General features: G+C 47.8%; 1 protein-coding gene across 1 annotated transcript in view; it reads right to left on the reverse strand.

Annotated features, from left to right (window-relative positions):
- gli3 (GLI family zinc finger 3) overlaps window positions 1–21,338 on the reverse strand; it is a 48,215-nt gene extending 26,877 nt beyond the window's left edge. Inside the window, exons 1-3 of the mRNA XM_034560716.1 lie at window positions 21,155–21,338; window positions 15,615–15,782; window positions 12,589–12,694 (exon numbers count right to left, since the gene is read on the reverse strand). Coding sequence (XP_034416607.1) covers window positions 12,589–12,694; window positions 15,615–15,782; window positions 21,155–21,338 — 458 coding nt within the window. The remainder of the gene's footprint in view (window positions 1–12,588; window positions 12,695–15,614; window positions 15,783–21,154) is intronic.
- Window positions 21,339–24,869: the final 3,531 nt, after the last annotated feature.

Consider the following 24,869-nt stretch of genomic DNA (forward strand, 5'->3'; position numbering starts at 1 on the left):
GAGTTTTCGTCATTATATTAAGATTAAGGTTAAAGACCTATTTCATTGTGGTTTTAGGCCCTGTTCACAGCCGCCATGACAACGTGTCACAACAGGGTGAATGCAGGTGTAATTGAATAGCTTAATTAGGATCGCCCCGAACCCACTGAAATCCAGCAGGGCGGTAATTAATTAAAGTAATTAAAGTAATTAATTACACCTGTGCTTAGTCTGCAATAACACGTTTGTTGCTGTGTAAACAGCACAAAAAAAGGACCCCCGCAACAGGGAAACAACTCACTCGCTGTAAAATGGGAACTTCCATTTCTATACATTAAATGGTTTCTCTCTGGACCCCAGAGCCCTGTGTTTCCCCTTCCTCATCACCTGTGTCGTATTAGTCAGCCTCGCTCTGTTCCCTCTGTTTCCACCACCAGTCAGCTTTAATTCCGCCCCCTCATGTCTTGTTTGTATTTTTTTCCGTTTAGTTTTTATTCGTAGTCCCGTCTTTTCACGGTCGTCTGGCATTTGTCTCCTTCGTGCCTGTGCTGCTTTCTGAAAAGTGACTAATATTCACAAACGCGAAAACACACAGGAAGTCCTTCGTTGACAAAAACCCATGCAATATTTCAAGGTGATTTTATGCATCCTTCCTGCACAACGTATGTCCTCTATATACAGGAGGAAGAGGTCGCACTAGAATACAACCAATGTAAGTAGACCCATCTGTACCTGAGTGAGTGGGAACTGGGTTTTTTTGGGGGTTTTTTTGTAGGGAACTGGGATCAGTCGGGTGTCAGGTCCTCCCCTGACCGAGGCTGACAGCATCACACAGCCATTCCCCCTCCAACCTCAGCTCCATCTCAGCACCTCATAGAAACCGGTGCCCCCCCCCCTTCCCCCCCCATCCCCATCCGACCCACCCAGCCACAGCACAGGGCTGCCACCGCTCTGAAAGCCTAAACCAGAGAGGAGGAATAGAGGGGCTCCTGACAGCGGAAACAGAAGCACTTTAAAGCTCCAAACCCTTTCACTGAGATCAAAGGGCCACAGGAACAGAGCCAGCTGAGACCCAAGGAGAGAGGAAAGGGAACTGAGACGAGGGGAGAGAGAGAAGACAGACGGACTGAGAGACGCAAACAGAGGAGGGCAGATGTATATTCTGTGTTTCTAACGATTCCACGGGAACGTCTTCATTAAGTTCTGCCACCGAAGCCCATTCCAATGACTTCATTTTCCACATTAGTGTGGACAATAACAGCAGCAGTTCAAATTCAATTTTAAAAAATCATATATATTTATATATATATATATATATATTTATATTTTTCCAACCTAAGCCGACAATTTCCACCCCCGCTTTTTTGAAAATACTCCAACATGGAAACACGGTGCGATGCAGATGGCAAATAAAAGGTGACTGCTATGTCATAAATCTTTCAGAAACATGTTGAGAAGCCAACTTTCTTTGACCTTCAACTCTTTGATTGTTAATTTTTTGTTTTTGCAATATTGGCTGTGTGAACCAATACAGGAGTTTCTGTTTCTCTGGTCCAAATAGGCTTTTTGCATTTTTATTGAAACAAACTAAAATAACCATGAAACAAGGTTGGCTTACTTCAAGAGCATGCAGTGGTCTTCATCAGCACATGGCCGTGGACCTGTACGCGTTATCACACTTTAGAGAGCAACTAAAGCCCAGAGTTTTGGCTGAAGTGCCTCTACCCTGGGAATTAAAAAAAGTGCCTCAAGAATGAAAAAAGTATCAACATGTGCAGGGCTGTGCAGGGCGGAAACACGGCCAGCCGCAATTACGGTCCTCATTTTCTCTTTTTTTCTTCTTCTGTGGACTTGAAATGAAGCCATCGGCACATCTGGTGTTATTGACCGATTATCTGGTGACACAGAGCTAAACTTGTAATTCTCTCTACTGGCCATCAGGGGGCGACTCCTCTAGTTGTATAGAAGTCTATTAGAAAATGACTGTGCTTCTCTCTTTATTTATTACCTCATTAAACATTGTAATTATGAGTTTATGGTCTGAGCTTTAGGGCGGGGGCTACCTTATGACTGACAGGTTGCTACCTGAGCCGTATACGCAAAAAAACAAGGCGACGGACAAAATCCAAGATGGCGACGGCCAAAATGCAGAACTCAATGCTTCAAAACCATAAAGTCCATAAACCGATGGCTGCCACTACGTCCACTTCCAATACACAGTCTATGGTCGTAAAAACCTCTGAACTCCCAACTCTGAATGGAGCTTAAATGTCATTATCACTTTTTTTGGGGATTTGCAAAAACACACACCAGAGGACGCAGTGAACTTCGTCCGTTAACAGTCTTCGCTCTGCCTCTCAGACGGCGGGGCCCGGCCCGGCACAGTGAGGTTGCCATGGGCGTTCAGGGTAGCTATGTCCCTCCCCACCCCGGGCTGCGAGGGCTCCGTGTGACCCCCTGACATCAAAGGGTCTGGATGGGTTCAGGGAGGTGGGGATGGCTTTCTATTCATGGACACATCAAGCAGGATCCCCTTCTCTGTGGGATGCTTCTGGAGGCGTGCCAGACATTCCCGTACACTGCAGAGTCAGTTCACACACACACACACACACTGGCTGTCCAGTTGAATGCCCGCGACTCTCCTTGGGTTACTCCGTCTACCCCCCCCCCCCCCCCCCCCCCCCCCAACCCCCATGTGTTTCGGTCACACTCACATTGTCTACATATAAGCACACAGAACACCCCCCTGTGGGCACGTATCACTTCCACGCTGCTGAAGTGATAACTTGTGTTTATCAAGCCGGAGCCAGCGAGTGTGACAAGCTCGAGTCATAACAAGCGGGTCCAGGTGTCAAGAGGATCTGGTTATGACTGAAGGTGTGTCACGCACAAAACAATATATAGTAATGTAATAAGATCAAGGCTCCTCAGCACTCAATTCAATGAAGTCATGAGATTGTGTTTTTAAAAAATAAAAAACCGACAATTTATCGCTATGAAAAGTTTATGTTTGGCTTTGCCAGGAGTTATTTTCTTCTTCTTCTTCTTCTTCGCAGGCTGTTTCGAAACCATTCTTCCCCCCCTGCCCCCCACTCTGCAATTAAATGTAATTTCCGCCATCGCGATAAGAACGTCTACCAAAACGAATCAACAGAGTGTATAATAGCGAGGGAATGAAAACATGAAAGTGAAATTACACAAAATGAGGCTGCCTTTTTTCCTGTAATTTCAAGGGGGCTGGGAGGGACTGTGGGAATGAGGCTGTTCTTTTTTCTTTTTTGTTTCTCTCCCAAATGCGTGATTTTGCCTTTTTTTCTTCTTCTTCCGAACAGAGCGATTGTTTTTGCATCGGCCTTTTCCACATTCATCTCCCCTTTCTTTCTTGATTGCTGCTTTTCTTTCTTTCCTCTCTTTTTCAAAGCGAGTGGAATTAGCGCTGTTCTCAGGCCGTGTTTTTGAGTTCCTCTGGCATGCCCCGGGCTACAGAGAAGACAGGAGAGGGGCGACTCCTGGGTGTTGAAGTGTTAAAACTTGAGAAAACAAGAGAGGAAGCACATCTATCTTTTCCTCTTCCTCTCGAGTAACGTCTCGATGGCCCCCGATGCCTTTACACGGAAACTCAGCTGACGCCTGCAGCTAAAAACAGGGTTCGGGTTCCACACCCCACCGCCTCGGCTGCCCCGACAACTGGAAGTAACGAGCGTGCACGTGCGTGTGCACGTGTGCATGTGTGCAGCCCAGCTCAGGTGAGGAAGAGTGAGTGTGGCCCAGGGCTGCGGGTAGTGGCGTGGATCCCCCCCCCCCCCCACCCCACCCACCCCAATTCACCACGTCACGCTGGGCTGCTGAACAGAGCAGCCGCACGGATGGGCCTGAGCGAATCACAAACAATACACAGCGCTACAAGACAGCAGAGACACACTGCTGGAGACGGTTAATCCTTCAGACAGAGATCTGAGGTAGAACAACAGAAGAAGAAGAAAAGGAGGAGGGAGGAGGGAGAGCTACACAGAGGGAGGAGAACGGGAGGGTCAGGTACGAGAAACAAGAATATATCTTTACGTCTCTTTGCGCAAAGAAAATAAAACAAATCTCCTTTTCTTTTTTTTTCCCCAGAATGAAATCAGTCACGTTTGTTTTTTTCCTAATACATACTTCTTGTAGAGGAGAGGGGAAGGAGAGAAAATCCGGACAGAAGAAAGGCAAGTGCTGGTGGGAAAGTGAAAAAGACACAGCCTACTTTATTCTGGCCATTTCATCCATCTTGTTGGACTAATAAAATGTCATGTGGAGTTCCTTGATATTTAATCATGGAGGGGGCTGAGTGCGCGGCGGTGCCGAGCTCGGGGCTTGATGAAGCTTTGAGGAGGCTTAAACACAGACCTGTGGACATTTTGGATTTACCCAAAGGAGGATGTTTCACAACACCTGCTACATAAGTGATATGCACTGAAATGAATGGGAGGGAATGTCTAATAAAGCCTGCTCTGGGAAACATTACATTTTTCTATTCAATCCCTTTTTAAATAAGCTAATGGTGCAAAAAATCACTCACCCACAGATGATGGACAATACAAGCACCAAACATCTCGCTGCCTTCTTACAAGTGCGTTCTCCCTGCAGCATGACTGCACATATTTGTGCCGTTAAAAAGAAAGAAAGTGAAGTAGTGAGTTTTTTTTTTTTTGGCAAACGACATTATTGATTGGGCGGAAACCATCATCGTGCCATCGGATGAAATGGACGCCGCATCTGATAAGGGAATCGCTTTATGTGATATGAATTCATTTGCATTGGTGTGTGTGTGGGGGGGGGGGGGGGGGGGGGGAGTTTAGGAGATAAACAAAATAGGAAAATAAAGGGTGGAAGCTGTTAGGGAGGCGATGAACTAATTTCCTCTTCCATTAAAACTGGATTTCAGCTGGACTCGGAGGCATGTGTTCATATTTTACAAGGTGGCATTTAGGTTTGCTTAAATCTCACATTGAAGGCTTTGACTAGGAAAGATGGAGAGAGGGAGGAAAGGAAAGGAAAGGGAGGGGACGAAAGGGAGGATGGAAAACGAGGAGAGCCGGAGAGGATTTATGACCCTGTTCCCTCGGTCTCGTTACTCGCTGTAACTGGCCCCCAGAGTGGGATCGCAGGGTCTGGAGCCCACAGCCCGGAGATCAGAGTAATGGAAATTCCACATTTCTACACTGCTGCAGCATGACGTCTGTGAGGCAAAGTAAAAGGAATCAAAAAATGTTTAAAAAGCAAAGAACTGAGCTAAAAATGTATACTGTAATTGTGCCATTAGGCAAGGGGCAAAGCGTTTCCTTTTTTCTGAAATCCGCCTTTTCCTCCCACTTCACGGAGGCGAGTTTTATTTATTTATTTTTTGTGAAGAGAAGCAGGAGCTGCCTGAGGTTCTGGAGACGGTGTGAGGCGGCGTGCCGCCGGCGCCGCGTAGGTAATATCTCTAATAGCTTCCCCGCCATCGAGAGGCGGGTCTTTTCTTACAAAAGCCAATTAGGAACCGGCACGGCTGCTCAAAGTGACAGCCGGCCACGCCCATCGAGTAAGTCACCACCGAGAGCAGCGAAGAAGGCGCGTCGTGCCCCTTTATGCATCTAATACATCGCAGATTAAATGTTGTTGAGTGCGGCTGCACGTGATATTTGGAATCAGAACCGAAAGGATTAGTCGACTAATTAATTAGACGATTGACATAAAATTAACTATTTGGATTAATTGTTACAGACTTTGTCTGGTTCCAGCCGCTCCAATGTGAGGATTTATTACTTTTCTTATCTTTGGAAAACTGGACTATTTTTTTTTTTTTTTTTTTTTTTAAAGCATTATGAATACGTCACCGTGGGCTCTGGGAAAATGTGATTTGCCATTTTTCACTTTACACTACAGACACTTTATGGACAGAATGATTAATCAAGAGAATAACAGTCAGATTAAGTGATAATAAAATAATAATTAGATTCAGCCCTATTTATAATGCATATTATAATTATTTAAACAATTATTTAGCAAACTATACATTATTAAAGATCTGAGAACTGAAATGTAATAAGAAGTTTAGTATAAAAAAATAAAATAAAAGGAAAATGTATTTCATATTTAGGGGAAAAATAAAAGCTTGGAGAATTGCAAACAAAAAAAGGAAAAAATAGAGTGAAATAACTAAAACAGCCGCTCAGACACCGAGGAGAAAATATTTCAAACGACGCGTGTGTGTGTGTGTGTGTCTCCATACTGACACACACACACACACACACACGCACACACACATTAGCGCAGAGCTGTTGGCACCTGCCTGTTATCTCTTCCCCTCAGACCTGGTTCTCCATTGTGCTCCATGGGAGAGCTACAAATTGAGATCTCAAACATGAAGAGGGGGCAAATGACTTGAGTACAGAAAATCAAATCCACTAATGTGTTACATGTGCAAATTTACAGGCCTCGTATTAGAGATTAATGTGTCCCCCCCCCCCCCCCCCCATTTATCCAAATGATATTTATAATGGAGCCTCAAATTAAATTCAACCAAAGGACTAACACTGAGGAAATAACAATGAACAGGAGATATATATATATATATATATATGTTGATTGAATAATCAGATGGGATTTGCACGGGGAGGGAAAAAAAAGTGTTATGTAAGGAATCATGTGTAGATTAAAAACTGTATGAATTTGCTTCTTTAGTTGAGATTACTATTTGCCGTATATATATATATATATATATATATATATATATATATATATATATATTAAACCATTTAGCAATGAGCAAAAAAATAAAAGCGATGAGCGCGGCAGCAGCAGCCTCAGCGTAGGTAATCCTAGCCCGGTAAGTAGAGTTTTTGGAACATGTCTTAACAGATCTCTACGGGTAATGACTCACCCCTAAAACCTTTACAGGTCTTGTCAAATGTCTGCTGTGCCAAACTCTTTTTCTTTTCTTTTTTCTCCCCCCGCACAACCTGCTGGATCTATCATTCTCAAAAATACACAGGTGCCTTCAAAATATCATGGTCCTGTGCAGAGGGTGAAAAGAAAGAGAGAGAAAAAAGGGGAGTCCACTGGCCATTTATGCTTCTGAAACTGGTGTATTACAAAAAAAATAGATATACTGTAACTTCAATCTGCCCACATTTCTGCTTAGGCATTTATCTCCTTTCTCTCTAAATCCTGAAATTGCCTCAGAAGAAGAAGAAAAAAAAAAGGAGGGGGGGTACTTTCACCCTCTTCGCACATTTTCACAGAGTGGTGCACAACTTTCTTTCTTCCCCCCCCCCCTCTTTTTTTTTTTTTCCTCTCCCTCCAGTGAAAATAGAAGAGGCTTTATGTCAAATACGGCTAAAGCCAGCCTCTCCATATCAAACAACGCAGCGCGAAAATTACTGTGGCGATGATAAGGCTGCCAGATAGAGTGGGAGAGGAGAGCGAGGGGGGGGGGGGGGGGGGGGACTGAAAGGAAGTGACTCTACTCAATTATACTGCAAAATTGGTATGACTGAATATTTTTCATTCAGGTGACTGATAGTATCAGTGAAACTGCAATGCAGATAAATAAAGGAGCCTTCTGTCAAGAATAAACACCATTAATCATGGAGCCAGCTACTGCGTGACCGCCTGTCCCCCCGACTTACTCCATAGAGAAAGTATTAAAGAGGGGGGGATAGGAGGGGGAGGGGGGGGGGGGGGTGACTGCACCAGAGAGGGGTGACCTATGAAGTCACACAGAATGGCTTTTGGACACTTCCGAGAGGAGGATGAAAAAGTGGCCTTCGTCTCTCTCCCCTGCTCTTCGGTGACAGCGGCCGTATCTCGGACACGAATTATCAGACGCGATTGCGAAATAATCGTCAATTCGTAACGTAATTCATGGCTCCTGTTTCACATTCGTTTTTTTTTTGTTTTTTTTTAAAGTCTAGACAATATTCAAATGTGAATATTAACAGCGAAAACGGACGACGGTTTCTATTCTCTTCTTCTTTTTTTAAACGGCAAGGGGAAAAAAAAAAAACGTGGCCCCCGCAGAAAATATTATACAGTTCCAGATTTCAGGATTTGACTACAAATGAGTACAAATTGTGTTGAAGTTGGCCCGAAAACGTTAAATGAGGCCGCGACGACGCAAAGTCAAAATCCCACCGTAAACAGTCACACTTACAGAACATGTCTCCTCTAGCTTCTATAAAAGCTATACAGTAGACCCTTTTGTCTTTCCATTGTTGTGCATTGTGCGTGCGTGTCTGTGTGTGTGTGTGTGTGTGTGTGTGTGTGTATTGCAATGCTCGGCCTCGTCCCATCTGGAAGGAGGTGTTGAGATAAGACCGTGGTCTTTATGCTAAGCAACACGCCGCTCCTCTGTGCCCAGATTGGGCGCTCCGACAACAGTTTATGTAAATAACAAAACAACACGGCGCACATCTTAAAAGAAAAAGAGAAGAAGAGAAAAAAGCACACTCTCTCTCCCTCTCTCTCTCTCTCTCTCTCTCTCTCTCTCTCTCTCCGCCAAAGGCAGAGAGGACAGCGACGGGGAAGAGTTGCTGTACGGGAAAAAAACAAACTGTGTGAAATTGGTGAGAATCTCGGGTGCCCCGCTGAGAATAAAACCGGTAAGGTTGACGAGATGATTCACATGGGGGCTTTTTTTTCCTTTTTTCTTTGGTACGATCTTCACAATAAATGATGCAACAGCTCACGCAGCCGTTAAGTCAATTAAACTCCCTCCCTGGTTGGTGGTTTTCAGAGCTGAGGAGGTTGGCGGCGCGATGACAGAGATGTGCAGCAGCTCTCAGCCTTCCAGAATGCCTTCCAGTCAGGCCGCGGCCCGCAGCTGAATAAACACACTCCTGAATGAAATAACCACACACACACACACACACACACGCACAACCCCCAACCTGCACTCTCCCTCCACACTGACAGAACATACAGTCCATGACTTTATTCATGAGTCACACTGAGAAGTTTTATTCCTGAAAAATGTCCCCCCCGAAAATGTATTTGAGCGTCAGATTATCGCTTTTTGAAACACATTAAATACTTAAAGCAGTTCTGTAGATAATTTCAGAACCGAAAAAATAAAATAAAAAGAAATAAAAATAAAAAGATGCTATTATATATATGTTTTTTGGTAAATAAATGTATGTGTTACTTTAACCTCTCTAGATGATTTATAATGTAAATCTGCTCAGATGCGTCCACAAATATGTTTTCAGAACCTTTCAATAGTGTTGTATTGTATAGATAAAATCCACACTTTCTATTTGCTTTACAACTTTACAAACTCCGATATGGACTCTCTCTCTCTCTCTCTCTTCTTGACTAATTCTTTCCTAAATCCACATGCGATAACTGCGCAAAAAGGTTGCGAGTCAATTGCTTATCCCATAAGAATGCGTTGTTGTTTTAGTGGCTCCATTCACAGCACGAGGGCCCGGGACTCCAGAGTGAACTCCGATGCTGATAATTGACTTGTGACGAATACCTCTGTTTGTTCTGAGCGGTCTCCGGGTGACCGAGAGCCGGCGCTGAGCCCGCATGAGAGGCCTGTTTTGTTTTGCTGTGTACCGCGGTCGGGCAATAAAGCTGCAATGAAAGGAGCGGTCTCTTCTCTTGGCCCCCTGTCCCCCCACCCCTCAAAACTCCCATTAAGCCAGTCCCGCACAATGGAGGTGGCAGAGGGGACCAGAGCTCCCATGGAGAGCCCGCTCTTCACCGATCAATGTGTTTATTTAAGCAGGAAGCATCTTCTCTGGAGCACGAAGGGCTCTTTCTCCTTTTGGGTTGAGCCTCCTGGAGGTCAGCTGTTTCCAGACCAGAGGCAGGAGAGACCTTCGCTGGTCCTGGATCATTCCAGGACATTGTGGTTTATGCTTAAGTTGGGAGGTTGTGGAGACGCAGAAGCAGGTTTCTTGGTTTCATTTTAAACTGAGGTTGTTGAAACTCTCTTCCATGTGAATATACGAGGTCCACAGGAAGAGCCCCCCACCCCCCTCCTGACCCTCAGGCTTTAATATTGAATGGCACATTGGTACCTTCCCCACAAGAATTCATAAACTAAACGATTAGCCTCTGTCTGTAATTGCGCTCTCCCTTGCCTAATAGGGGAGGTGAGGTAAAGAGGGAGAAAAAAAAACAAAGGACAGTTAATTTGTGATTTCCTCTGCTCATTTGAAGGCAAATTAAGTGTCAAGCAGCTAATACGGAGCATATTTCATTTTATGAGCTTTTAATTTAATTCTACCGCCTCGTATCGCTGGCGCCCCCGTTAGCAGCGCGGCTAACACTCGCTCCTCGCCTGAAAAACGGGGCCCATAAATAAACATGTTTCAATTAGGCCCTTCGCTGGTAATAGGATATGATTCTGTTCATTTGCCACGTATATACATATATATGGATGGCGGATGTGTCATTGTGGCGGAGAGGAAACAAGCTGCTGGTGCTTTTTTTTCTCCGGACACGGACGCCCAGTGGTGACTAGCTTGCGTGCGTGGCGGGGGGAAGCCGGCTGGATTGATGGAACTGCCGCGGGGCCAACCCAATTGTAATTACAGGCCGTAATGAGAGGCTGCATGGGGAAGTACTGCAATAATAGTCCCTGTGTACTTAGGCATATCTTTGAGAGGGCTAATAACGATTAATTCTGCTCACCGAGGAGAACTTGTCTTAAAACAATTCAATATTTCTCCATAAGCCTGCTTGCTGTCCTCCATTTCCCTGAGGCGACGGCTACGCGTTGACTGCCTCTATTTGCTCGGCAACAAGCAACCCTACCGAGCCCGATGCATCACTTTTAAATCCTCAGTTGTGGTTCTGCGGGCCTAAAAGTTTGACTGAAACTCGGAAGTGTAATTAACTGTAATTTGCCGTCAGGTGGTTGGACCCCGGCCTGTATTACCGCGACTGATGATGTGCCTCTTCTCACCAAAGGAATACAGTGCGGCTTTTTAAGAAAAAAGCAGGTCGATGTGGTTGCTTCACTGCGCAAAGACACAAAAGTGGTTTGCGGTGATTTCTGCATGAAACCCACGTACGTTCGTAGATAACGTGCGTGAACAACGAGTCCCACGGATTTAAATAAGGCCGGCCACTAAACAGCTGTCTTATAATAATGACAAATAGTTTCCCTCAGCATGGCGAAGTCGTATTAAACAGCTCCACGCTTAATGGCTTGGATAAATAGGCCATAAGTAGCACGGCCGAGCACAGCCGTGTTTCCACTGACAGCCAACCGAGCGCACAGATAACGCCCGTCCGGACAGAGTGACTGAAGACAGCTGGCCGCGTAACTTCTCCCCCCCCCTTAATTCAATTCCCGGGCTTTTCTCTCCGCGTTGGCACCCGCCCCTCCCCGTTCCTTCCCTCCACCCTCCCTAACCTGTGCTCCGCATCGTAGCAAAGCACTCCTGACGGATAACAAGCCAGGCTGTTTGTTCAAGCCGATGTTGCCGGCGCGTGTTCGCCCCATTATCTCTGCATAAGCTAAATGCTAAATTATATTTGCCATTTTGTTTGCAGTGACACGGGGCATCAATCACCTCCCTTTTTGTTCTTTTTTTTCCTCTCGCCTCTCTCTTCCCCCCCTCTGCTGCAGCCCCTGAGCAGGAGATGAGGGGTTGAGGGGTAGGGTGGGCCAGAGGAGGGGGGGGAGACATCAAAAATTCATTACGCTTAGTGGCACATCAGCAAGGGAGAGATATGACTCCTGAGAAAGGAGAAGGGGGGAGTTGATAATGATGAAGAATATCAAACATAATGCGGCCCAAGTAGCTGCCCCAACCAATTTGTCGCGCCGTGATCGCTTCCTTCGCGGGTAGGAAAACAAGCGGCTCCTCCGAGCGGTACCGCACGCCGGTCAGACGCAAGGAACACAAATGATGGAGAGAGAGAGAGAGAGAGAGAGAGAGAGTCGAAGACAGAAAGAGTGAAAAAGAGGGGAGTAAAAAAAAAGAAGAGTAATTTGTGCATGAGGGGCGAGCTGATGGAATGCTTTGAAGTTGCCCGCTGACCTGGACGCCACCGTCGGGAGGGAAATGCGAGACCACTGTAAGAAGACATCCCCTGCTTATGAATACTCACCGCTCTCCCTTACCGGCCGTGACACCGTGTTTTTGCCCTACTTCATATTCTTCATAGCCTTGCGCGCGTGATTGGATGTTAGCGGCGTGCGGGAGCTAGCGTGTCAGGAGCCCATCTGTGTCTGCCACAGACGCGTAGATGTCAGCGGAGGCTTCCTCCTCCTGACAGGGCTTGATCACTGCTCTTATGAGGATCGCACGCTCCCAGGCTCCCCCCCTTCGCCCCGCTCTCATTTCCGCGTCTCTGACACATGTTCATTTGCGTGTCTCTGACACGCGGATCGTGTTGCGCAGGGGGTACAGGGGCCGCGGCCTTTGATCCTGAAAAGGCAAAAGGGAGAGGATGCTCCACAGCCCACAGGCGGAAGGAAGTTTAGGAGCTTGATTTGTATCGCCATTAGGGCGAGTGGGGAGCGCGCCGGTGAGCCGCGTGATGGGGCTGAATCAAACGCGTTCTCAGGTATGATCGGCGGTATACCGGTTGTGTGTGTGTGTGTGTGTGTGTGTGTGAGAGACTTACACATGAAGAGGGGGCACGGGGGAAGGCTCGTAGATGTAACGTCCCTGGGTATGTCTGTCGTCGATTGGCACAGGAGGATGGAAGGTGGGGAAGAACTGCGGCGCTGCTGTGTGGAATAACGGGAAGAGAGAGAGAGAGAGAGAGAGAGAGAGAGAGAAATAAATACGTGACATTTTTCTTTACACTTTGCAAAGACCCCTGGTTGTGAATGTATCACCCTAATCTAAATAGCAGCTGTAATGAAAGGCGGTGGATGATGGCTATCTTTCCAGGCAGAACCCGCCCCCCCAAATGAGACCTCATTAAAAGCTGCACTGCATCCGAAATGTTTGCTGAGGAAGTCTCTTTGCGAAACGTCTCGGGGCTGATGGAACTCACAATGAACAGGCGATAAATAACCGTGAGGAAAGCGGCCAAATGGCATGTTTCTCACCGCGCCAAGCATAATATGGTTTCGCACAAAAGGATGTAACGTCTGAGTATATGAAACGTACCAAAACGAGAACAAAAACATCCTTTTTCCGTTTCAGTGTTTAGTCACAAGTGCCAGAGAGAATTCGAGAGGCTTCTTTTTTTCTTTTTTTCTTTTTTCTCCCTTCAGATAAAACATTGAAACATTTGCATAATGTGAGCTTCGGAGTCGTTCTCTATTTTTACCCCTGAAATTGCCACCAGACTGAATTCATCTCGTAACCCAGACTGCACTCCAATGCCGCAATCTGACAAACTAAAGTTGGGAGTTTCGTGTTGGACGAGTTGTGCATCGTGCGGCCTAAACGAGGGTCGAGTTGCTTAAAAATGGGTTTACAGGAAAAGACACGAAACAGCAAATGACTAACGAGCAACACAGGGGTCCACACAGCAACAACCCACCTTTTCATTCTCAAACTACATGAATGCCAGAACATGTCACTTTATGGCCCGAGACGGACACCGTTGCCAAGTTGCGTATCACCACCCCGAGGCAGAGCATGTGTCGACATCTGCATGCCTTCACGCAGCGGGTCTCCGAGGGTGCGAGCTACGTGTGTTTTGTTGCTCGTAAACGTTTTGGCAGCGTGCGCACCGAGAGAGGGGGGGGGGGGGGGCAACCCAGTGGGGCGCCCAAACGCAGCTGCATCGCTGGGCAACCGCAGCAGGTGTTGATCCCCCCCCCCCCCCACCCCCCACACAGAACCTCTCAGGTGTGCTTACCTCATCAATAAGTCATTCATTGGAGGGGGGAGGGGGGGGGGGGGGGGGGGGGGGGGGGGGGGGGGGGGGTGCTGCCGGCTTGAGCCGACGCAGACACACTTAAGAGCGGTTCGTTTTTTGGTGTTGTTTCTGATCCGGCATCGTTCGAACGCGAGCCTTAAAGGGGCATGATAATGTATGACAGCGGCGCAGAGGGGGGGCTCTCACATGCACTAAAAGCATGCACGGCCGGCAGCTCGGATAACAACACACACACAGGGGGAGAGTGGTTTCATTCTCTCCACAGGCCTACGTATATGTCTTTACTCAGCAAATAGTTGTTTGCACTGCATTTAGTATTGCTCTTCCATAAAGTCGGTTGGACTTTATGGAAGAAAGATAGCCGAGATACCCCGGACTTCAAGTCCCTCATGTGGATCTCCGAGTTAAAGCCGAGCTACCCCGGGTGATGTAACCCGAGTGCCATTCTAAGACTTTGGAAAGCTCACTCCAGAGCCAAAGACAACATTGTACAGCTGTTTTCACACGCTATGTATTGCTCCCCATGATAAGAAAACAGACTTTGACATGTTGGTGGAGTGTCCCTTTAAGTCTAAAACACTGGCTCCCTACAGCGTGCATAAAGACAGCAACCCCCCCCCCACACACACACACACACACACACACACACACACACACACACACACACACACACACACCTGTGGCAAAGAGGCGGACCGGTCCCCCCTGCAACAGTTAACAGTATTTCCCTGTGTTGATGACCCAGAAAGCATCATTGTCCTTTCACCCCTGGCTTGGCACAATCTGCTGAATGTGGATCTTTTAAGCTCTTGCTGGGGTGAATAGGGAATACCTTGCTGAGGAGGAGATGGGTTGGCTTTTCAGATGAAGGAATCAAGTGAAATAATAATGCACCAACAACTTTCCGCATTGTTTTCTCAATAGCAAAGATGTTAGTGGTAAAAAGAAGAAGAAAAACCCTCCTCAAAGCAGCTCTGGCAAATATCTGACCACTCCGTCTCTGTCCGTTTGATAGTTTCCTCCTGGTGACTCAGTTTTGGCTCGGCTCACCTCGGCTGAGCTGCCGAGGGAGGGATAAGGGTTTCTGGGATAGAGCGATGGGCTGCTGGGTAGAATCTGCTTTGTTTACTCTGAGCAGCTCCGCTCCTCGGCTGTCGGCCCTTGGCTGTCAGTCGGAAACAAACCTTCAGGTCTACGCGCCGTGTTCTGGCTCGACGGGAGCGAAAGCCTCATGTCCTCTAATCTCACTGAACTTTAAACTGACCTCTGTCCTGTTAGGTAATGAGGGATGACTGTATAGAGATTACAAACTGTGAAATCATTTTAAAGACGCCCCCCCCCCACCCCTCCCCTGCAACACACACCTACAATCCCACATCCGGCCTCTCCTCATTGAATTACCCAGATCCCCCCTCTGTTTATGTCTCTGGAGCTCCTCACTCAGCACAGCCCTGCGCCTGGACTCCTTTTCTTTCTTTCTTTCTTTCTTCTTCCCCTTCATCACTCTTTCCTTCCCTGCCTCCCCCCCCCCCCCTCTCGCCGGGGTCGCATGGCAAACCGTTCCGCCCGAGGTTTATTTAATTCAAACTCTGGAGTTTACTTTACCACGGCCCTATCTAAATAGAGCCTGCCACCTCTTTTTTACACCAGCACAGCTCTCCATTAGCGAGGCAAACAGCTCCGTGTCACTAGAGGGAATGTATACAGTCGCAAAGAACAGAGAGCAAAAGGAGAGTAAGTGTGTGTGTGTGGGGGGGGGGGGGGCGCCATCCTGCAATCCATCTCCAGTATTTCCTGTAGGGACTCCTTACTGTTTACTCCGGGAACTAAATTGCCCTTGCTCTTCTGGATATTCAGGTTTTTTTTCTCATCTCTCCAATACAGAATACAGCTGCAGGGCGCACAGGAAGCCGGCGCACGTGCCACGGTCTTTACCTTCCCCACCGCGGCCACACACCACAGCAAGCTCCAGCGTTCCTCTGGGGGAAAAAAATCGTGATCACGACGGTTTCGTACCGGGGCGCATTTTTGGTAAACCACCACTGGCAGAGGGAGAGGGGTTCAAGAAGTCACTTTGGCCAATCAAACTTTATTCTTTGAAATGTAGAACATTTTGTATCGCTCTCTACCGACTCATCCGCTCTTCAGAACTCTTCTCAGACATTTTAATGACTCCGGAGAAGCAGTATTCATGTTTGGGATCCATTTTTTCTTTAAAAATATTCTTTGAGCAAAGAGATGGAAGTCATTAAGAGATGATTACAAATGGGTCTTAATGAAAGGGCAATTAGAGGCAAACTTTGACCGGGCTCATTAATTCTAATTCCACACAAACACACCGTGCTCAAGACCAAAAGCCAGCTTCCCCTTCATTAAAGAGAGGATGGTAATTGCCTTGTCCTTTATTGGACACTTGAATAATTTCAAAAGAGGGGGTAGGACAAGGGGAGGATAAAGCCTAAAGCACATCATTTGCAATATCCTTATTGGTTAATCTCCTTTCATAATGGCAGCTTTACCACAAAGGATCTGCGCCGTGCTTTTTGGAACGCGCGTGTGATGTGATACTCGGGGAGAATTTCGAGCTGTCACTCGCGATTCAGATTCGGGTTTTGATAACACGCAAACAATTTCTCATCTTCCCCTTTTGTTGTCAACTCAGCATTGTGAGTTTATTGTCTTGACTGCTAAACCTGGGCTCCTCCTCTCCTCTGGCGATGGGTTCACCGACGGCTCCAACAGAGTGTCACCCGGCAGCCGGGGGCCCGGGCGCCGCTCCTACGTAAAAAAAAAAAAAATGTAAAAGAAACGCGGCGCTTCTCATCGACGCTCCGCTGCGAGAGCACAAAGAGCCAGTGACGGATTGTCATAAGCGACTAAGGCGGAGTGAGAAAAAAGGGGGCTGCTGGGGCCTGCTCCAGAGGTTTGTGAGTCGCTAATGTGGAACATATGAAGCCTGTGCCGGGTCTGTGACTGCCAGATTTCATTATGCCACCTCTCTCCCCGCTCGTGATCTCACGGCTCAGGCACGCTCGTCTGCACCGAGGCCCACAGTTGCACCATAACCAATACGGATGCTCCAGACTTCATTTCCCGGGAGTGAAAACAAGAACATGTACGGGACTTTATTGCAAACAACAGGACAAAGCAGCTCCGGGTGTCTTTTTGTGACTGATAATTTTTCATTCTCCTTACCGGTGATGTCACCTCGAGGTATTTATAGAAGGGGTCTGGGACTCTTATACATAAAAGCCCCTTTAGATTTACACCAGCACACTTTGGAAGGGGTTTGTCCATTCTGAGCTACCGTAGAAAAGAGGACGCGCTAGATACAAAGGACTCGTAAGCGAACGGAAACACTATTCTTAGCTTTAGGTGATGTCACACTAATGAAAAACACAGTTTTTAGACGCTGGCCCTTCACGAGGAAATCACAGGGGAAAGAAATCAATCAATTCATCTTCATAACATAATAAATGAATCACACTCCATCCAAAGTAGCAGTCCAGCTCGAGGGGATCTTTCTCGAGTAAACACAGATGTGACGTACCAGCTCTCAGACGATATACGAGCGTTTATCACGCGCCTGCACTTTGCTCAAACTACGCACCGCACGAGGAGATGGAGAAGCCCCGTGCCGACTATCAGGAGAAGTAGTTTGGACGCCGGCTCCCTCGTGAAGCCGAATTCTCCCTCTGATCAACCCCCCCGTCTCTCATCATGTTTGCTTACACTGAGACCTCAAGCTGTTTGGACATGTAAATAACACTTTCGGAGACTGTTTAGCTCGGCTCGACGGGAGTTGCTGTTGACTTTTGGAGCGCTTTGCTTTAATTACGGGGGTCCCAGATTGTTTCAGGTCTAATGGCCTAATTACCGCTGTATAAATTAGCCTAATGTTGCCGTGCGGAGCTCTCTCTCTCTCTCTCTCTCTCTACTGTATGCGATGCTTGGGCGCCAGAACAGAGAGCGCTTTTATTGCAGGCAAAGAGCAATAGTACGAAGGAGGGAGAAGAAAGCAAGCAGAGAGGTTAAATAACAGAAGAATGTTAAGTGTTGCCGTGCCAATCTCTCCGCCATTCATCATATAAACAAGGCTGGCAGATCACACTCTGCCCTTCCTCTGTAAATCAATAGATTTTTTTTTTCTCTCTCTCTCTCTCTCTCTCTCTCTCTTCCGCTGTGTTCTCCCTTTCTCTGTCTCTCTTGCTCAATCGCTCTCACACCCTTGAACACTGAACCACGTCTCTGTGGGTAAAAGTAATTAACATAGTGGAAAAGAAAAATGCAGAGCGGAAGAAGAGAAAGTGTGGGTAGTGAGGGGGGAGGGGGGGGGGGAGAGGGGGGAGAGGGGGGAATATATATATATAAAAGAAAAAAAAGGCGAAACGTCAGCGATAAACAGGCTTCCTGTTCACGCATACACACATTCCACCGCTACTCGCTGTCAGAAGTAATTTGTTTGTCTAGACAAGTCGGTGAATGCCCATCAGTTCTCTTCATGGTTCTACACGTCTATGCATATTTGCACCGGGACTGTAATGTTTGAGCATTGCTTATCTCCATCTCTGTGCCAATATTTACACAAAAGTTACGTTCGCTATCATTTTTCCACATCTGCATACGAGAATAGCGTCCACTTGACCTGCAACGACTCCCCTGCCCAAGCTTTATCGAAGAGTTACAACAACAACAACAAAAAACGTTTGCAGATGTGTGTCCTCCCTAGAATATAAGTATCCGTTCGCAGGACATTTATCTGAAATAACATCCAGTCAGAAACCTTGATGAAGAAGATCAAGGAGCGGGCTGAGCTCCAAGCAGCTTGCTTCTTCTACCCCCTTTTTCCTTCTCCATAAGTCACACAAATATCTTAATGCAACTCCAGCATCTGCAAGACATTTACCCCGGCCGAGTCAATCTTAACAAATTGCACGCCAGCACGAGGACCCTCGCCTTGCTACAGAGTGGAGCTAAGCACGCACGCCGGTCTTCAGGGGCCCCCAAGCACCACACAACCCCGGCTATACCTCGTTTTTTTTCTTCTTCTTCTCCCACTCCCCTCCCCTTCCCCTGCCCCGCCTCCCTTCCTCCCCCATGTATCCCAGCGTGGATCAGGGAGTGAAGGTTATTTCACGAGGCCTCTGCGGAGCGCCAATCTATCTCCTACATTTGGTGAATTTCTCCAGATTGGGATAAGCTGGGGAACAGAACAAAGCGCTGTGCGTCGCAACGCCCCCCCCCCCCCCCCCACACACACTCCACCCCTCTCCCACTCTACCCTACTCCATCCTCCAGCCTCCCTCCCCCCCCCCCCCCCCCAGTTCGGGAGAGATTTACACAGCAGTTTAGTAGCAGAAACACCGCGCTACACCTCTTTCCCCTTCCCTCTCTTTATCCCTCACAACTGTCTATCTCTTCCCCTCCAAACAATGATGCCTCTCAGAGAGAAGGGAGTTGATTTAAACCCCAGGTTAACCCACCAGGACTTTGCTACATTTATTTTGCTTCAACTCCCCGCTGTGTGATTTATTCTACTCATACACACAAGGCCGCTTTAGGGTTTGATCCTCTTTGAGATCTTTATTTAGGGATTGGGGTCACCCCAAAAAAGAAGAAAAAAAATGCATTTTGTCCACAATCTTTATAAGAGTCCCTTTAAAATGCCTGTATCATAAATGTATGATAAATTATTTGGATTTACTCCGACATCTATTTATGAGCCAAGGTCGTATCAGTGACAGTGTTCATGATTGCCACAGCTGTATCAGGCTACCGTGTGACAGACTGACCCTCCAGAGCCCCGTGTCACCCCTCCTCTCTGGGCCCCTATGAAGGTGATACTAAAACTGCATGTGGCTGTGTGATAGTGACTGTGAGGCTAATACACCTGCATTACAATAACACTCTGGGCTGCTTGGGGGAAACCGGACAGCTTCTCAATTTTGAATCGTGTTGAGAGGCCGCTGACCAACGGCGGTCATTTTAATGTAATTTTTGTTTGCAGAAAAATCCCCGTGTAGCCTTCGAGTAGTTCTCTATTCATATTCTGTGCTATGAATATCACCTCGCGGGGACTTTAATCTTGGTTAAGCTTGGTAATCCATCACAGTGAGTGTTTTGTCACCTTTATTTTAATGTCTGAATTGCGTATTATCGCATGTGATTAAAAAAAAAAAAAGGGGGCTGGTTTTTAAAAGTTTTTCCCGAGCGGTGCGTTCAAGGGCATCCGAGATTTCACGTTTTTTTTTTTTATCATGCTGCAATGGCAATGTTGTCTCGGCTGCAATTTCAGAATCTCGTCTCTTGGACCTTCGTTGAGTTCAAACCACTAAATGTTGCGGACGCTCTATCTCAAGCAGGTTTGGAGTCTCTGAAAGCGGATTTTCACCGTTGTTCAAACTAATGTCTGTCTGGAAGGTGGGAAATCCATCTGAGAACATATCGTATCCTTTGGAAAATGGTCGTGCATTGAAAACCTCCAGTGCATATCCCTTTTTAATATGTTTGACATTCAAATGGTATTTCCCTCTTTACTGTAAGTCTATTCCTCTATTTTCCACCAAACCCATACAGACATTAGACAAAGTATGTGCAGGCCCCGAGAGGTGCGTGGCCATTATTTGAGCTAATGGAGGAAACTGTGTGTCACACAGCAAAGATAAAGCCCAGTGTCTGCAATCTGACAGTCTGGACTCTGCGGGTCCAGACAGAGGTCGATGCTTCTCCACCAATTAGGTCTTGCGAGTGCAACAACAGCTGGAACTCTTCCTGTGACTCCCTCCCCTTTTTCCCAATCTCGGGTGCTCTTGGCGCTTGCGGTCACCTTCGCCTCACTTTCACCCGCACTCTCGCTTCTTGCATCGTCTTCCTAATTCTTTTTTCTTTTTTTCTTTTAATCCTGCTCGCCGTCTATCTCTTTTTCCTTTGCCTCTCTCGTTATTCAAAAGCGCATTCCTCCTGATCTCTCTCCCCTCTGCCTCCTTCCCCCAGCATCCCAAAACAAGGACAAAGTTGTAATCCATTTACTGCACCCCTGTCAACACATTCCACCCAAATAATCCGAAAAGACTTACAACCAGGCCGAGGTACTATCAAGGGAAAGGGGAGTAAAGAAGAGATGCAGAATGCACAGGGGAAGAGGGAGGAGAGAGGAGAACATACAAGGGGAGTGGAGGAGAGAGGCGACAGACGGAGGGAACTTGTGTCACAGTGATTTGGGTTTTTGTCACGCAGGTGGCGCCCAGGGGTTCCCTCAGCCTGGGCAGAGAGACAAACCGGGACCCATGTAAACCTTAAAGAGGATTAACCCTGCCGGAGCGCTTTAATGAGACCTGAAAGTGCCAGGCACCGGAGAGCCCCACTGATTGAACCGCGCTCCGAGTCGGCTCCCAGCGGTCCGCCGGGGCCCAGTGGCCCAGCAGCGCTGCTGCAGCCCCCGTGGCCGGCAGCTGCCCGCTCACGCTGAGCCACATCAAAGCGCCGGCGTCTGGAAAGAACCCGGAGACGGGGAGGAAGGGGAGGCGGGTGGGCATGAGGGAGGTGGAGAGAGTGAGTGAAGGAGACGGTGGGAGGAGGAGGGAGATGAGGGTGCCTGGATGGAGGAATCCCTTATCTCCTCCAGAGAGGATGCTGCTCTGTGGTGCGAGATTGTCTGGAGCTGCCACCTGTCCCAGGCATCTTTAAAGGCAACGCTAAAGCCCGTGATGGGCCTGACCTCCTTGAGCTCCCATTCTTTTATGTCTCTCTTCATTTTCTGCTTTGTTACACCCCCCCCCCCCCCCCCCCCCCCCCCCCTTCCCTCCTCCTCCCTTCTTCTCACACTCTCTCTGGCTCTTTTTTCCTACCCCTCTGTCTCACTTACACCCTCGGACTCGGCCCCCGACTTCCTTTTTTCTCATTTTTTTCTCCGGCGATATCTCACATTTCAGCCGGCTGCTCGGGAACATTTTAATTACACTGTGTTCATCAGCCTCGTCTCCGTGTAGAACAATATATACTCGCGACCCTCCAGAGACGAGAGCAACGATACGGGTTGTTGGCTGAAGGGATGAGGGGCGCTTATCTGTGCCACTATGTGAGAGGAATGCAAATACAACAACAACAAAAATGAAGGAGCGATGAGATTTGGATACACGGGGAAAAGAAAACATGAAGAAAGGCATGAAATAACTCTCCCGTAGCACACAGAGGTGATTATCCTACTGGAGACTCTACCGGGTAACTTGAGGAGAGAAAGCCCCCGCGAGCTTTTAGTCTTGTTGTTTTCTTAAGTATCGTGCTTAATGTTATTGTTGCCAGTGGTGTTTGCTGCTGTGTATTCTCCTTTTAAGGATGGACAAGATGCAGCAAATCTTCATTTTAAGCCTTCGCGACGTCAGGAAAGTGCCATTGTTCCCGCTCGCCTCTGTGACTCGACCGATTAAACACTCTGGTTTGAAAAGAAAGTAAAAACACGCTGACAGATGTTGAGACGACGATACCGAGAAATGCTGAGTGTTCTTCTTTGAACATCTTTAAGTTCTCTGGAAATTCTTCTTAATTCTCCTTAGCCCCCTTCACATTTAATCTCGTCATTGTTAATAAGAAGCGGCGTTATTCGGAGATATTGCGTTCACACGCATCAGCTTTGTGGGAAGAGCACCACATGACCCTAAGATGTTTTTTTTTTCCGCCGCACTTCAAACTAACCCCCTTAAATCATCGTGCGCTACAAAGGGGGGGGTGGGGGGGGGCACATGCATGTGAGAGTATGGCCTATCATACAGCATGAGATGCCTCTAATAAGCTGTATAAAAGGGGATCATCTGATTATCCCTGGTGCGCTGGACCAAGGGGCCACAGCAGAGCGCGGGCCCATGTTGTTCTTTCTTGATGAAAGGAGGTGGGTGGAAGGGATCCCTCTCCGTTGCCTGCAGTGTGCCCCGGGCTTTTCTGTGCCGGGCCCACCGCTGGGGGACTACATCGTGCCACCACGCTCTAAAAGCCAATATTGAAACAATTACAAAGACAAACACTTACCCTTGAAAACAGGCACGTGTCTTCTCACCCCAGGCTCTCCTCTGTACTCCCCAGTTCTTTTTTTGGGGGGGGAGGAGGGTGTTTGAACCTGTACCCAAGCCAGCACTTGTCATGTTTAAACCAACAAGAGGCCAGAAAGTTTGTTCTTTCACTCCAATTTCTGTTGTAACTTCTTTTTTTTTTTTTCTCCTGCACACACACTTTACGATTGCTCTTTTTTTTTTTTTTAATACTCTCTTTGACGCTCCTTCTCTTTCAAGACATATGGAAAAGTCCAGCCATATGAACCGAGAGGCCGAGCGCTTGTAATTAAGTGTGGGGTAGTAGCGAGGCCATTGTTGTGCGGATCACGTTCAGTTTGGTGACAGCTAGCTCACTCAGTTCAGTGGTCAGCTGCATTTTGATATTGAGGCAGACAGACTGACGCCGAGGCAACGGCTCGCGTGCTACGGCCCAGTAGGCCTGAGATCAGCCCTGCACAGCAGTTTAGAGTGTAACCCCTGTGACTGGACACCCCCCACCCCCACATCATAAAACCCCGGGACTGGTGTTGGCGCTATGGCTCAGTGTTCCCGCTAGCTTTCCCAGGGCACAGGGCCAGTATGATCCAGGTTGCAGTCACCTTTTGCCAGGCTCAGGGAGCAGGGTTACAGTGAGGCATGTGAAGGAATCCTTCAGCCAAAGGGATCCATACCTCCACCGCCTCGAGCTTAGCAGGCACGGTTTCTGAGATCAGTCAAGGACAGCAAAGGCTTTGGTGTGGGGATTAGGCCCTGGCAGCCAGATCTGGGTTAGATTTTGTTTTAAGGAGCTAACCCAGAGACTACCGAGCTGATAGGCAGCCATCACTGCAGCCATCACAGCCGTAATGTTTTGTGTCTACTATCAGCCACAAAAAGTACGCCCCGTCTGCGTCAATACACTTCCGCATCGTCGCTAAGGCTTGGCAAGTTTCCTCCCGTTGCCTTCGTCTCGACAAACATTCTCAGAGCAGTTTTAACATTTGCAAGAAAGCCACTGAAAAGGACACGTCTTTAAGTCCCTCCACGGATGTGTTTAGGCTGACAAAGAAGGGGCGAGTGTTTAGGAAAGAAGCACTTTAAAGAAGAAGATCCCCTTCGGAGGAAGCAGAGATGCTGTGCCAGCAAGTGGGCTCACTGTTGCTGCAGGACCACTGACCGACTAATCGGCGCACAATGTAAACAGATGTCGGCGCCGCGCATCCCATTCACACTTCTACACAATTAAGATCTTTAAAAAAAAGGACTTCTCCCTCATTAATCCTCATCTCAATCCTTTCTTCTCATCCCACAGCAAAGCCCCGTGTATTAGTGTTGTGGTAAGAGGGATGTGTGGACTCTTATCCAGTGTTTGCCCAAGAAAAGCGGCTAAGACTCAGGCATCGCCACAATTAGCTAATGCTAACAATAGGGGGTGGTGTTTCCTTAGCGCCTCTTCCTTTCTGCACTGAAGTGGGTGTAAAAACCAGAGTAAACACAGTCTTAGGCCACGGACGTATGAGGAGTGGGAGATCACAAGTCTGGTTGAATAGCCGAGATTTAGCAGAGCAGAGGCCCCAGAAAAAGATAAACCCCTCTTGCTCTCTTCTCGTTGTTTCCGACTCCTACGCCTCCCAGAGCTTCGCCGTCGCGTTAACGACCCGGCGACCAGGTGCGGGGAAGCTGCAGGTGCCGTCGCATTTAGGCGCATTAAGCACTGACACACACCGGCGCTAAGAGTAATCGGATTTACCTGGCTGTCTGCTGCGTGGCGTGGCTCACGATGCAAGCACAGCACAAAGGCTTGGGGCCCCCTCTCCATCACAAACACACACACACACAGGCACACACCTGGGATGAATTTAGGAGGTGACAAAGCCTTCATGGAGAGGGACTACCGCTGGTGGAGTGAGGGCTGTGTGTGTGTATGGAACCAGACACCAGAACAGGAGCCGGTGGCTTTTTACACTTTGTGGCGCACGAGTGGCGACAGACGCTACAGGCTTCTGGTTCAAAGCAGCTGAGTGGGGGGGGGGGGGAAAGGGT

Source organism: Cyclopterus lumpus, chromosome 20 (assembly GCF_009769545.1).
Source record: "Cyclopterus lumpus isolate fCycLum1 chromosome 20, fCycLum1.pri, whole genome shotgun sequence".
In the NCBI taxonomy this organism is placed as follows: Eukaryota; Metazoa; Chordata; class Actinopteri; order Perciformes; family Cyclopteridae; genus Cyclopterus; species Cyclopterus lumpus.